At 42.7% G+C, this 13,323-nt stretch overlaps 1 protein-coding gene across 1 annotated transcript in view; it reads left to right on the forward strand.

Annotated features, from left to right (window-relative positions):
• The first annotated feature begins 5,126 nt into the window (after window positions 1-5,126).
• The window catches only part of ARHGAP42 (Rho GTPase activating protein 42), a 167,770-nt gene continuing 159,573 nt past the window's right edge, over window positions 5,127-13,323 (forward strand). Inside the window, exon 1 of the mRNA XM_050897048.1 lies at window positions 5,127-5,280. Coding sequence (XP_050753005.1) covers window positions 5,127-5,280 — 154 coding nt within the window. The remainder of the gene's footprint in view (window positions 5,281-13,323) is intronic.

Consider the following 13,323-nt stretch of genomic DNA (forward strand, 5'->3'; position numbering starts at 1 on the left):
AGCTACTAAGATACATAAATGAAACTGGCAGTCTTCATTACCTTGCTGTGATTTTTAAGCTGCCACATCTACTGCTTCATGTAGAATGCTGAGTAGCCTTCATCTGCTCAGTCACTTGTACTGTATCAATCCCATCTGCAATTTGGGAGCTGCCTGTCTAAGTGTCTGTAACTTGCGTGGTTTTAGGCACCTACTTCTTCAGGTAAATGCTATTTTGAGCATACCAGAAGGCAGAACCACAGCCAGTTAGGGAATATTCAGATTCGACAGAGAAGTACCCAGGATGCTTAAGCAAACACAGCATAAGAGTTACTAAACATGATTTTTAATTTCAGCTTTGAACTTTACTGTTTGAAGCTTCTCCAAACCACCTGGAGCTAGCACATGTATTAAAAAGACTACAGTTTTTTCAAGAAATATTATTGATCTGTAATTATTAATTACAATCTGAAACACTGATAGGAATGCATATGTGAGTAGAGCTTTGCGCAGAGACCAATATCTCAGGATAACATGATCTGTACATACTAAATTACATGGTTTGGTTTCTAAACTATGATTTTGGCTAGCTACTCGCCTCCTCTGACAATGTTAACTTGCAGTAAAAAAAACACAAAACAACAAAACAAACAGAACCCATTGGCAGCTATATCATTTAACAATCAGTTAACAGCACGGAGATTGTATTCCAGACAGAGAGAGCAGTATCACTTTCAGTTTATGCATACAAGGAATTATGAAACTTAGACTTACTTCCCTGGTTTATTTTTATTTATTTTCAATTTTTTTTTAATTTACCACTACTAGCCAATATAAACTTAGCATCTAGAATCTTAATTTAATAAGGAGAAACTGAAAACTTTTAATAGCATTTATCCTAGCAAGTTACTGGGAATCTTGACAATTCCCATGAAGAAATCAATGGGAAACGTAGATAAAACAAGATCTTTAGAGAAGCTAAAATGAATTCAAATACTCTGTAAATAATTGCTTGAGTGGGGTTTTTCTATGCTATTAATACTTTCTGTGCTATATAGGTACAAGGCTAAGTTGTACCCTTGAGCAGGTCAAGTGGACTTACATGCATCAGTGTCTTTGCATTCTTTTGCCTGTAATCCCACACTCTCTCAAGGGAAAGCAGCAGTTTTCAGAAAACAGGGCAATGCCACACAGCTCTATAAGTAATTTTCCCATAATTGTGTACATTGAAGCAGAAGAAATAACAAGGAAGTTGGCAGACTCTCTATTCTAAAATATTCCCCTCTTGGTAAGAGACACTCACGGTCCTTGTCTGCATTAACAGCTAAATTAACAGCATCTAACAGAGCTAGGCAGAGCCATAACGTTGAGGACTGCACATGTAACCATCTCCTCACTGTAGTAGGGGACATAAACCGCAGTAAGCAGTACCAATACACACCTCTCCTTTCCGTTTTCCAGGCAACCTAGCTAATAGGACCGTGATAAGAATATGCTCCAGGCATCCTCTAGAGTCAGAGCAGGGCCATTGATTGGAAATTATAGTTCAGTGTTTACATTTAAGATGAAGGAGAAATCTACAATAATTGATCTGACCTCATTAACATGTAAGATTTTCGGATAAGCTTAGAATAGCAAACATGGAAGTGGATGAAACACGACAAAGCTCCCCAGGGTTCAGAAAAAAGTCTCACTTTTCATTCATCTCTTCACAGCTTGTGATAACAGCAGGCTAACTCATTTACTAGAGCCTTCTACTTAAGGGACTGCTGCTTCTACCTACTTAGGTGTCTAAATGAGTTGTCATTCAGCATAGTTCACCCTCTTCTAGCATACTGTTAGTTTTCAAGAAAGACACCCTTTGGTACGTCTAGCCTTCTCCCCAGTTTCTCCCATCTTTTGAAGTCCTCAAACCTAGTGTTTCTACCAGGGCCCTGTACTAGAATCTTCTCAGGGAAAGAAAAAAAAAGACAAATACTGTTATTTCCTGCTCACTATAAAGCTTGGACCTTTTACACTTCCCCAAAATACCTTCAAATACCTTACTTTCTTTAGAAAGCAACAAATTGCAGAGTTCCACCTAACTCCAACACAAAACACATACTGAGACTTACCTTGTCATCGAGACTTTTTTGTTAGTTAACCTCTCTGCAGGTGTGCCAAATCACTCATTTCCCAGAGCCTCCTCCAGATGCAGCTATAAATGCTCATTAAGCTCACAGGTTAATTTCTCTGCCACTGGAAGATAATGTAGGGTTGGGTGTACATCTCATCACATATTGCTTTGTGAAACAAAGATCATTCTGAACAGATCTATTTCCTTAAAATAAAAGCTTTTTCTGAGAAAAGGGAAGGGCAGTACATGTGAACTAGTAGGATTTTTACATATTTGACACACTGTATGCTAGGAAATTCTCAGTTCAGCTAAGAAAGATGTGGATTATTCTGAAAAACATATGGAACCAGTTAAATGAATAACGGTAAGTTACTTGGAGAGAGGATGTCAGGCTGGAGGGCAGTTCTTAGTAAATGTTGCCGAGTACATTATTAGTATTGGTCTCATTAATATTTCCATTCATGATCTTGATACCAAAACAGCAATGCGGTTATAGAACTCCTGAAGATGAGAACATTATACAGTAAGAAATGAGTCATCTTGATTACCAGAATAATTGCTCTGAACTAGAACGCTAAGTACCTGTTTTTGGGACCACGGAATACATCTGCTCTAACTTTGGAATCTGCTGGTTGAAAATAGGAAAAGAAAGATCCATGTGACTTAGCAAAGCCACAGAAATAATTTTGCCATGAAATAGACAAATACAATCTTCATCAAAGGTGTTTAGTGCAGTGGTGTAGTCATTAACATGGCTGAACAAAGTCTTGTGTATAATTTCAGTAAATCATGATCAAGAAAGATGAAATCAAAGAGTTCTACACAAGAACTATGAGAATGAGGAAGGAAATTAACATTTTATTTTATGACAGAAAGCTTTGATTTATTTAGCTGTCGTATGGAAGGCTTAGAGATGACATTATTGCATTCTAGAACTACGTCAAAGAATAAACATGGTAGAAGACAAAGAATCTTTTCAGCTACAAATGACGCTGAAGGAAGAACAAGTGTGCCTAAAATGACTCTGTGAATATATGTAGGCTGAAAATTAGGTTTTTAATGATCAGAAAAATTCTATTTGGAACATCCTTCCAGTAGTTCAACTGGATTTTAAATTAGGTTTATTAGTTTACAAGTGAGATTACATGCTACTGCCTGCAAAAGCAAGGAAATAAACTTGTTAACCCAACAGTCCTTTCCAGTCTTATTCTTCCTATTATTAGAAAAAGAATTTGTCTCAGGCAACATGTTGATGAACGGAGTTTTGCGATCACTGTGAATTAAAAGAGCCTTGAATGGGTCTATTTATATCAACATTGACAGCTAGCTCAGAGATTGTCCTTGTAAAAACAGAGAATTATTATTTTTTTCACTTCAACAAATTCTGCAGGCCATATGGTTAGAAATTGCCGCCTCTTTTCTGCGTTTCTGACACCCACAAAAATCTATTGTGAATACAAAGAAGCAAGTTTTGATGAATGGTTAAGAAGTGTGAAGAGCACAAATTGCATCAAGGAACTACAACATGCAGCAGCTTTGAGCCTTCCCCCACTTTCGCGTTAAACTGAGTAAATATGGAGACTGTGAATGATTTGGTAGGATCATGCGCACGGCTAACAGAGAGGCATCACCGTCTTCTTGAAAGCTATTTTTGGCAAGCGGTGGGCTGTCCTGAAGTACAATTATTTTCATGGCCAGTCTTGATGGTTGTTTCCAATGGAGTTATTGCTGACTTGAAGGTGTGTTTACAGACAGCTCTCCTCAAACCCAGTACGTACATTTGTATACATACTTGCATACTGACACGGTATGTTTGGAAAAACCACCCCAGATAAACATACAAGAATCATCCAAAGTGCTTCTGTTTACTGAGATAAGCTCACTCACATACTTGGAAAAACACTACTTTGCTGTAGTAACTGGGCTTGCAGTTTCTTGATGCTCCTCTTCAGAATGGTCAGCTGTATCCCCTCACAGCAACCAAGTGCCATGGCAGAACATGGACGTTCCTCTCTTTTGTATTTCCTTGGTCTCCGCCTCCCTCCCTCGTCCTCCTTTATGCTTCCCTGCTCTCTCCTCTCACTATCCACCTCCCTTGGAGCACTGCCTTGCCACAGGCCCGCACACGCACACCTGGCAGGCCGACCAGGGCCATGCTGGGGTGTCACGGAAGATCCCCTGGCAGAGCAGGCACGCTCGGGCTGGCTGCCTCAGGCCCGAGGACCCGCTGCTCCTCCAGCTGCGGCAGGAGACACCTGGCTGGCAGCTGTCTCCCCCCAGCAAAGGTGGGCTGCTCTCCTCCACATCGGCCTCTGACATAAACCGGCCTCCTCCAAGCGCACGGTTTTAAATACCCCTGAGCCTCCCTACCCCTGAGGTGGAGCCTCCTTCCCTGCCTTCCTCTGGGCCTCCCAAAGCCCCAGGGAAAGGAGGAGGCGAGCGCTGGCCCTCACAGGGCCGTGCGGGCCCTCTGCGCCCCTTCGCCTCACCCCGAGCCGGGCCAGGCCGAGACGAGGCCGCAGCGGGCCGATCCGCGCCGCCGCTGGAGGGCAGAGCGCGGAGGGGGCGGCGGCGAGCGAGGGGCGGGCACTGCCGGGGCCGCGTCCCCGGCGTGTGAAGATGCCGCGCCGGGAGGAGGGCTTCCTCGGCCGGGCCGGGGGAGGTTCACACTGAAGTTAGGGCCGGGGAGAGAGGAAGAGCGAGCGCTGCCGGAAGCGGCGGAGCGGCGGCGGCGCTGGGAGCCCGCGGTGCCCCGCGGACAGCATGTAGCTGGGTGACAGCGACCGCAGCGCGCTGCCTCCGCCGCCAGCGGCCGTCTGCCTCGCCGCCGGCGCGGCGGGCGCTGAGGGGGCCGGTGCAGCGGATCGGGAGCCTCTCCGGGGAGGCGGCGGCAGCCGCGCCTCGCCTCGCCTCGCCTCTCCTCGCCCCCACTTTCCCCTCTGCCCTCAGCGCCGTCTCTCGGCGCGGCCCTGCCTCAGCCGCCCGCCCCTTCGCCGCCGGTCGGGGGGCTGCGGCCGCCGCCGCTGCTGCCATGGGGCTGCCCACGCTGGAGTTCAGCGACTCCTACTTGGACAGCCCGGATTTCAGGGAGCGCCTGAAGTGTCACGAGATCGAGCTGGAGAGGACGAACAAGTTCATCAAGGAGCTGATTAAGGACGGCAGCCTCCTCATCGGGGCCCTGCGAAGTGAGTCGGGCGGCGGGGCCGGGGCGCGGGGGAGCCGGGGGGCGGCGGGCAGCAGAAGGGGCTTCTTTTGTTTGAATGGGCGCCGGGAGCGGGCTCCCCTGCCGGCAGCCGCTGAAAAGCGCCTCGTAAACTTTCTCCCCCGCTCTCTCCCCGCCGCTTTGCCTTGCCTCGCCTCGCCTGCGGCGGGGCTGGGTGGGTTTCCCGGGGGAGCGGGGGCGGCGCGGGGCCCTGCCCCGGCCCGCGGGCCCGGCCGCGCCCTCCCCGGCGGGGGCAGCGGGCAGCGCGGGGGCGCCGCTGCTGCCGAGGGGAGCGGGCCCGGCGAGGTGGTCCCGCCTGGGGATGGGGGGAAGAGCCCAGCGTCGGGGTTGGGGGCTGAAAGCCGCGGCGTAGATCGCTGTACGGACCGGGCGTGTAGTGCTGCCGAGGGGTCTTGTTCTGGGACGCTGCCTGCTAGTTAGGTATCTTTAGATACTGGAGATGTCCGTAATAAACGGGCAAAGCAAGACATTGAAGTGAATGTATATGAACAGAGTTTATGTCTCACACCCTCCCCACATCCCCCTCTACCCCATCTTCATGTAGCAGATTAACTTTTATGTATTTTGAAAGATTCTGAAAGAAGAGAGAAGGGCGAACAGTTTCGTGCTTTTAAAGCTCTGTGAGTTGAGCAGTGACAGCTTCCCAGGGCGTGAAAACGGCCCTCACGCTTTGAGGAGCATAAAGTGAAAAGTAGGAATTGCCATGACCATTACTGGACTCTGCTTGCCTTCCTCTCCTCTAACTCCTTGCCACGTACTTCTTGTCTTTAAGTCGCTTTGGATCTCTCTTACCTGTTGCCCAGAGCTTTCCTTCAGGTAGAGTAGAGAAGTAACTTACAGCTTCTTGTGCTGCAACATGAGATGTTCAAGGAAAAGAATCACTTTAATCCTTAAAAATATCTGCCACATTGACACGGTATGCTAGTTTTTGTAGGGTGAAGGGTAGCAGTATTGCTTTTTATGTGGACAGGGAACAGGTGTTACAATGAGCTCCTTAGCTCATAAGAAACCTAACTGATGTCAGTCCAGAGTCTGAACGCAAAGTTTGTGTCTTTACCTGGGATAGGAGGTCAAATTGTGAAGATTTTGTTTCGCCAAGAGTAGGATTGAATGTTAATTGTACTTGTTCATGCATCAACAGTATATAGTTTATTTACAGCATTGCGTTTACATAAAGCTGCTACTGTCTTTTTGAGACTTTTTTTCATGTAAGTGCATGTATTTCTGGACACATCTGTTTTAGTGAGTAGCTGGACACGAATCTAGCATCTTATGTGAATTTGTATTAAATTTGGTAAATTCCTCTATCCATGCATACAGAATGTGAGATGACAGAATACATAGAAAATCTGTGTCTCTCTCTCTCTCTCTCTCTCAAAACTCAATGGTACATTTTTGTTTTTTAGTTGTACTTTAAGTCTTTCTGTTTGCTGAAAATTTTTCTCCATAAAACAGGAAGTTTGAGCTTGTTTTAAGTAGTAAAAATGTAAGTTTAATAAAAACTTAACTATTACAAACCTGGTCCTATAAGATGGTGTGCACAAATAGTGATGACAGGTTAGGATACCACATGGGTACTTTTTTGACCTGGGCTAGCACTGGAAATTGGCTGCTTTTTGTCCAGATCAAATATGAACAAATACAACTTTCTTCTTAAGTTGTCAAAGACAAACTGCTGTAGAAGGAATATCATTCTTGAGAAGTAATTTAGACCTTGATTCTGAAGTGAGTAATCCCATTATTTTTGTGAAGAATACTTGTGAGTCCTTGCTAGATTTAGACCCTATATCTACATGTTTAACAATTCTCTCCCTCTTCAAGGAGAAGCAATACTTCTATCTCAAGTAATGACTACTTAACTTGCAAGTTCCCCTGACTTTTAAAACTTTTTAGTTCAAATGTTATTGTGTTTGACACAATGCTTATTGTATTCTATGTGCAACTTTAAAATGCTGTGTGCTATAGTGTCTTTTAGCCTTAGGAAAGTAAGGTCTGGTCTGGTGTAGTAAGAAATATTTCTCCTTTTGTTCATTTCAAATCCCTTAGTTTCGTGACCATGCCTTCAACAGAATACTGCCCGAGTTCCTGTGTTAGATCAACTGGGGAAAAATCTGGATTTTTCTCAACAGAATAGAAATCCTGGCTTTATACTGTACAGACTCTGGTGTAGATACTGCAAGGACAGTGTACCTGCTATGGCAAGTAGCACTATTGTATGTTTCCTAGGGTAGAGAACTTTCGACTCGTTAAAGCACACTAGCTACTCCTACTCAGCTTTAAAATCAGGGGAGTGTAAAATACTTGCGCAAGGCTTTTTTTTTTTTTTTTTTTTTAATATCTTTGAAATTCTAATCAAACAGTGGAGTAAGCAGTTGATTTCAGTGATGAACTCCTAGGATTTGATCTTTGAATATTTAATAACCGACCAGCCCTGGAGAACAACAGGCATTATTTACTGTGTTTTATCTCATTAGGTGATCTAGGATTTTTCATTTACATATCATTTTGGAGGACCAGTTCTGTTGGGGGGGAAAAATCCGGACTGTGCTGCAGAGCTTCAGTGGAAATGAGTTTTGGAACATGTCCTTCCTGACCATGTTTAGAGAAGAGACAGTGAAGCTGACTTAATGCAGTTAGAAAATACTACAGTCTTTTAAAGTTGCCTGAATGTAACATAATATATGAAACTACAGTACGTGCATGGTTTTTCAGGTGGAATTAAACTTCTGTATTACAAAAGTTACTGGATTGTGCACAAATTAATATTTTGTATCTAAGAAGTTACCGTAAAAATGCAATGTTTATAAGTACCTGACAAGAGATTCCACATAAACTGAAGGTAGAACAAATACGCTTAATGTAGTATGCAAACATTTTGCGTTTTAATTGGAGTGGTCCCAAGATAAGGTCAGACTTTATTTTAATGTGGTTTTGCTACGTTCATTCTGAAGAGTGCTGCTTTCCAAAGTAGTATGGAGAGCTGTAATACTGGGCTTCATGAAGCAGCAGTTGACTATTGTGAATGCAGTGAGAGCTGATAACGCTGGGATTGATATCAAATCCTCAGCAGCCTTTTCCTAGCACTTTTTGCACTGTTTCCTTCTCCTTCTAAATGTGTAAGACTCTGGGAGCACCTCAGAAGAGCACAGATTATATGGTCTAGTTTAGTTAGGTGTTAGCATCACATTTGTAAGGCCGTCGTGCCTACTTCCGCCTTGTTCTACGATTAGTATTTGCAGTGAGAAACTACATTTTTCTTTTTCAAATCAACTGAGGTACTAAATACATTACTGTCTCTTGAAAGGCTTAGCTTTCAACAGAGATTTAACTCTGTAGGCACAATTAAGTAGGAGCATATAGTTTTCTTTGGTGCACCTGGAGGAGGGTTTCTTTGTCATTAACTTATGAATTAGGAAAAAAACCCCCAACTTTTTAGAAAAAACAATCTCCTGTTACAACTGGCCTTCTTGGTTATTAGGTAACTGGTGATTTTGTAACTTCTTCAGGCACCTAATATAATAGATCTTTCAGATGCATGTTTAAAGTGCATCTGCTTAAATGCTTCACATAGTGAGGTCCAGCTGCAGCTGGACTCCTGAAGCAGAATTAAAATTTTTCCTTCTCATTGATTCCAGCTTGTTTTCAGTTAAAACATCAAGTCTATTTTTCCTGTACTTTTTGCCAGTAGTATTGTATTGGGTTTGCATGGCCAGGTTTTGGTAGCAGGGGGGCTACAGGGGTGGTTTCTGTGAGAAGACACCAGAAGCTTCCCCTATGTCCCATAGAGCCAATGCCAGCCGGCTCCAAGTCGGACCCACTGCCGGCCAAGACTGAGCCCATCAGCGACGGTGGTAGTGCCTCTGGGATAACATATTTAAGAAGGGGAAAAAAAAACCTGCGCAATTGCAGCCAGGAGAGAGGAGTGAGAAGATGTGAGAGAAACAACTCTGCAGACACCAAGGTCAGTGAAGAAGGAGGGGGAGGAGGTGCTCCAGGCGCCGGAGCAGAGATTCCCCTGCAGCCCGTGGGGAAGACCATGGTGAGGCAGGCTGTCCCCCTGCAGCCCATGGAGGTCCACGGTGGAGCAGATATCCACCTGCAGCCCGTGGAGGACCCCATGCCAGAGCAGGTGGATGCCCGAAGGAGGCCGTGACCCCGTGGGAAGCCCGCACTGGAGCAGAGTCCTGGCAGGACCTGTGACCCTGTGGAGAGAGGAGCCCACGCTGGAGCAGGTTTGCTGGCAGGGCTTGTGACCCCGCGGGGGACCCACGCTGGAGCAGTCTGTTCCTGAAGGCCTGCACCCCATGGAAGGGCCCCATGCTGGAGCAGTTCATGAAGAATGGCAGCCAGTGGGAAGGACTTACATTGGAGAATTTAATGGAGGACTGTCTCCCATGGGAGGGACCCCACACTGGAGCAGGGGAAGAGTGTGAGGAGTCCTCCCGCTGAGGAGGAAGGAGTGGCAGAAACAATGTGTGATGAACAGACTGCAACCCCCATTCCCTGTCCCCCTGCACTGCTGGGGGAGGAGGTAGCAAATTCAGGAGTGAAGTTGAGCCTGGGAAGAAGGGAGGGGTGAGGACAAGGTGTTTTTAAGATTTGGTTTTATTTCTCTTTACACTACTCTGATTTGACTGGTAATAAATTAATTTTTTTCCCCGAGTCAAGTCTGTTTTGCCCATGATGGTAATTGGTGAGTGATCTCTCCTTGCCCTTATCTCAACCCACGAGCCTTTCGTTATATTTTCTCTCCCCTGTCCAGTTGAGGAGGGGAGTGATAGAGCGGCTTTGGTGGGCACCTGGCATCCAGCCAGGGTCAACCCACCACAAGTGTACTTTGTAATTTATTTGTAGTTGCCTTGTGAAAAAGCAACCTAGTTTAGGGCTTTGTCATGTAGATTATATAGGAAATTTCTTTATAGAAATACTTGCAAGCTTTTAACTTCCATAATAGGCCTACTGTTCTGCCAAAGTTAGTGAATATTGTATTAAACAGTCCAAAAAACTAACATGCATCTTGTACAGGTGATCATGTGGCTTATTGGTGTACAGAAGCCTTCATTTTTTCCCTATGATTTTTGAGGTCTTCTCTCTCCATCTTAAGTCCTATTGTAGCAGCAAGTTCATGTATTCAAAGATGAGAACTACATAAGTTTTTTGGTTTAAGTCATTGAAAGTTCAGTGGATTTGCAGCTGTTTTAAGTAATGCTATACCTCTTAAAGTGTTTTAATAGGATGCAAACAGTAATGCAGAGTTGTGGTGTAATATAAATAAGATTTAACAGATATCTTTAGGAATTTGTAATTTAGTTGCAATCATTAGTAGTTTTATTTTACTACTTAACACATGGAGAAACAGAGAAACAGGCACAAGATGGAAATATCGTCTTTTGCTGGGGGGTGGGGGTGAGGCGGTGTTTTTTGCCAGGTTTTTATAGAAATTCCACACAGAAAAGACTGTCTTGAAACTGTTTTGGCATACAGTTTTCAGGGATGATTTTCTTCTCTCATAAAGCTAATTATAAAAATACAGTGATGAACCTGTCTATATGTATGGAAATTTAGGGGGTTAGCTAGCTGGAAAAAAAATAAGGACAAAATTACAGCATAAGAACCTATGATCTTGTTATCTCTCTTGGGTTTTTTTTTTCATGTGAAAAAAACCTCTTTGTATCTTTCCAGAGAGATGCATTTTCCCAGATAATCTTGGCGTCACATATTTTCATGAGATTATATCTTTACAATGTCTTTTCCAGATTCTAACTGGAGCAGGACTGAGTTCATTGAATAATAACTGCTGAAGTTTGATAGCAATCATTGTCTTTTATTAATTTAGATTCTAAGTAAAACAACTGATTCTTCATATTCCCTATGTGATACTATGATGGTGAACATGGAATTATGAACGTATAGCTTACTAGTGAGAATTTCAGAAATAAGTCACATTGCCTTTGAAAATGGATTGCTTTTAGTTGTTTTAGTCGTGTAATACAAAAATGCATAACTTGCCTTTCATGTTAGGGTTGGGTGAGAGGCAGGGCATTATGACAGGTTACATTTAGTCTTTAGACAGATGATTCCCTTACCAACTAAGAAAAGTTTCCCACTAAAAGGAAGTTGAAACTTAGTAATTGGCATTAATATTTTGAAATCATCTGCTCCCTCGCTGTTCTGTTACTTCTGATAGGCATTTGTATTGTCCTGCTCAACTTCTGTTGATGTCTGAGTTATCTGTGGATTATGGACATAACTTTCAAAAACAGTTCCAACAGTGTTCAGCCTTTCATGCGAAGATACCAACAATAAGCTGGTTCTTGGCCAGAGAAGGAGCTTAATTGCTTCCTCTAGTGTTTAAAGCAGCTGCAGTCTGTATCATATTATCTTTAGCCAAATATATATGGAGAAAACAAATGCTAGTATGTAGTGGACTCTTACAGAGCACAGTATTTTCTGTCCATCACATGTTTCATTTTGAACCAAGAATCCCTGCAAGTGAATTCCCATGCTGTCAGTAATGACTACTGTGTTAATAAAGTCCTTGAATGACTCAATATGGGCGTTCTTGTGCCTTAATATTGAAATAGGTATTCTTTAGAGAAATTTTGTAATTGGATTATGTCAGGTTGCCAAAGGAGTGGGTTTGAGTTTCAAACGCCATATGTAATGATGTCTTTGCTTTAAGAAAATGTTGTGCATTTTTTTAAATTAAGATTTTCAAACTTTTAAACTGATTTCTGAAAAGGTCAAGTTTGATCTGTTTCTTAATGGGCCAGTTGGCTTGTTGTTTACTACATGCTTCATTTGCTATAAATAAGATACATGAATTCTAATAATAAGAGACCAGCTGCTTCATGAATATTGTCTTTACTACAATGGAAAATATGATGCTGTGGTCACTGAACTTGTACAGATCTCTTGGGTTTTCGTGGGCAGAAGTGCTACAGCAATTTGCAGTTTCCTGTAATAGTAAATAACTTCATATTCATCCTCTGTGAAAAATACAGACAACAATACAGTCCTTCTTTCTACTGAATGATATGTAAAGCAGTGCTATGTCTTTGCCTTTCTATTTTTCCCTATAGTCTCAAAACTATAATTATAAATAAATTTGGAATATAGGAGAATTGAGTATCATGAATTTCCTTTGTTAAATCCAATCTCTTGCTAGTGTTACATCGTGTAATCCCTACTTGTCAAACTCCATTTTAAAAACAGTTTTTATCCTAACTATTTCTGCTAGAAGGCCATTCTAGAACCGTGTTACTCTGAGGATTGAGTAACTCATTAAAAATAAATTTAATCTGGAAATTCAAACTTGTTTATACTCATTTTCCTTTCACTCAACATTTCTTCACTGTTGTTTACTTGGATTTGCTTGGGGAATAATCGCGTCCTTTTGCTAGACTGAACAAGCTGTTCTTATCCACTCTCCTAAGAGCTTCTCTGCTTTCTTGATCATTTTAGTAGCTCTTTTCTAAGCCTTTTTGAATTCGCTTTTAAGTGTTCAGGAGATTAGAAGTAAAAGTAGGGGAAACAAAAGTAGTATAATAATGTTCACAGGTTTGATCTTTGCTCATCATATTCTGTAACAACATCAATCATTAAATGAAATCAGTGTTTATGGTCTGTTGACTATGTGGTGCTACGGATTCCTTAAGTGTATGATAAAAGGTGAAAAAGTCTTGGGATCTTATAAGCAGTAGCAATGAAGTAAATATTAAACTGATGAAAAATAGCTTGACCGTCTTCCATATTAATAGGAGATTGAAGTACTGTTGGGCAGTAATCTAACCTCCCATTGGCACCCTGTGAAGTGCAAATAACTTTCATTAAAAAGATAATATATTTCACAGCACATCATGAACTCTGGGCTATGTTACAGTATAGTTTTTCAGATCAGTTGGAAGTTATCAATTTCAATCGCTTCCCTGTCCTGAATTATGCAAATTTGTTTTTCACAGGACACCAAAAGCTTAAACAACATGTTGTTGTTGTGCTGATGTTT

The sequence above is a fragment of the Gymnogyps californianus genome, chromosome 1 (genome assembly GCF_018139145.2).
Source record: "Gymnogyps californianus isolate 813 chromosome 1, ASM1813914v2, whole genome shotgun sequence".
In the NCBI taxonomy this organism is placed as follows: Eukaryota; Metazoa; Chordata; class Aves; order Accipitriformes; family Cathartidae; genus Gymnogyps; species Gymnogyps californianus.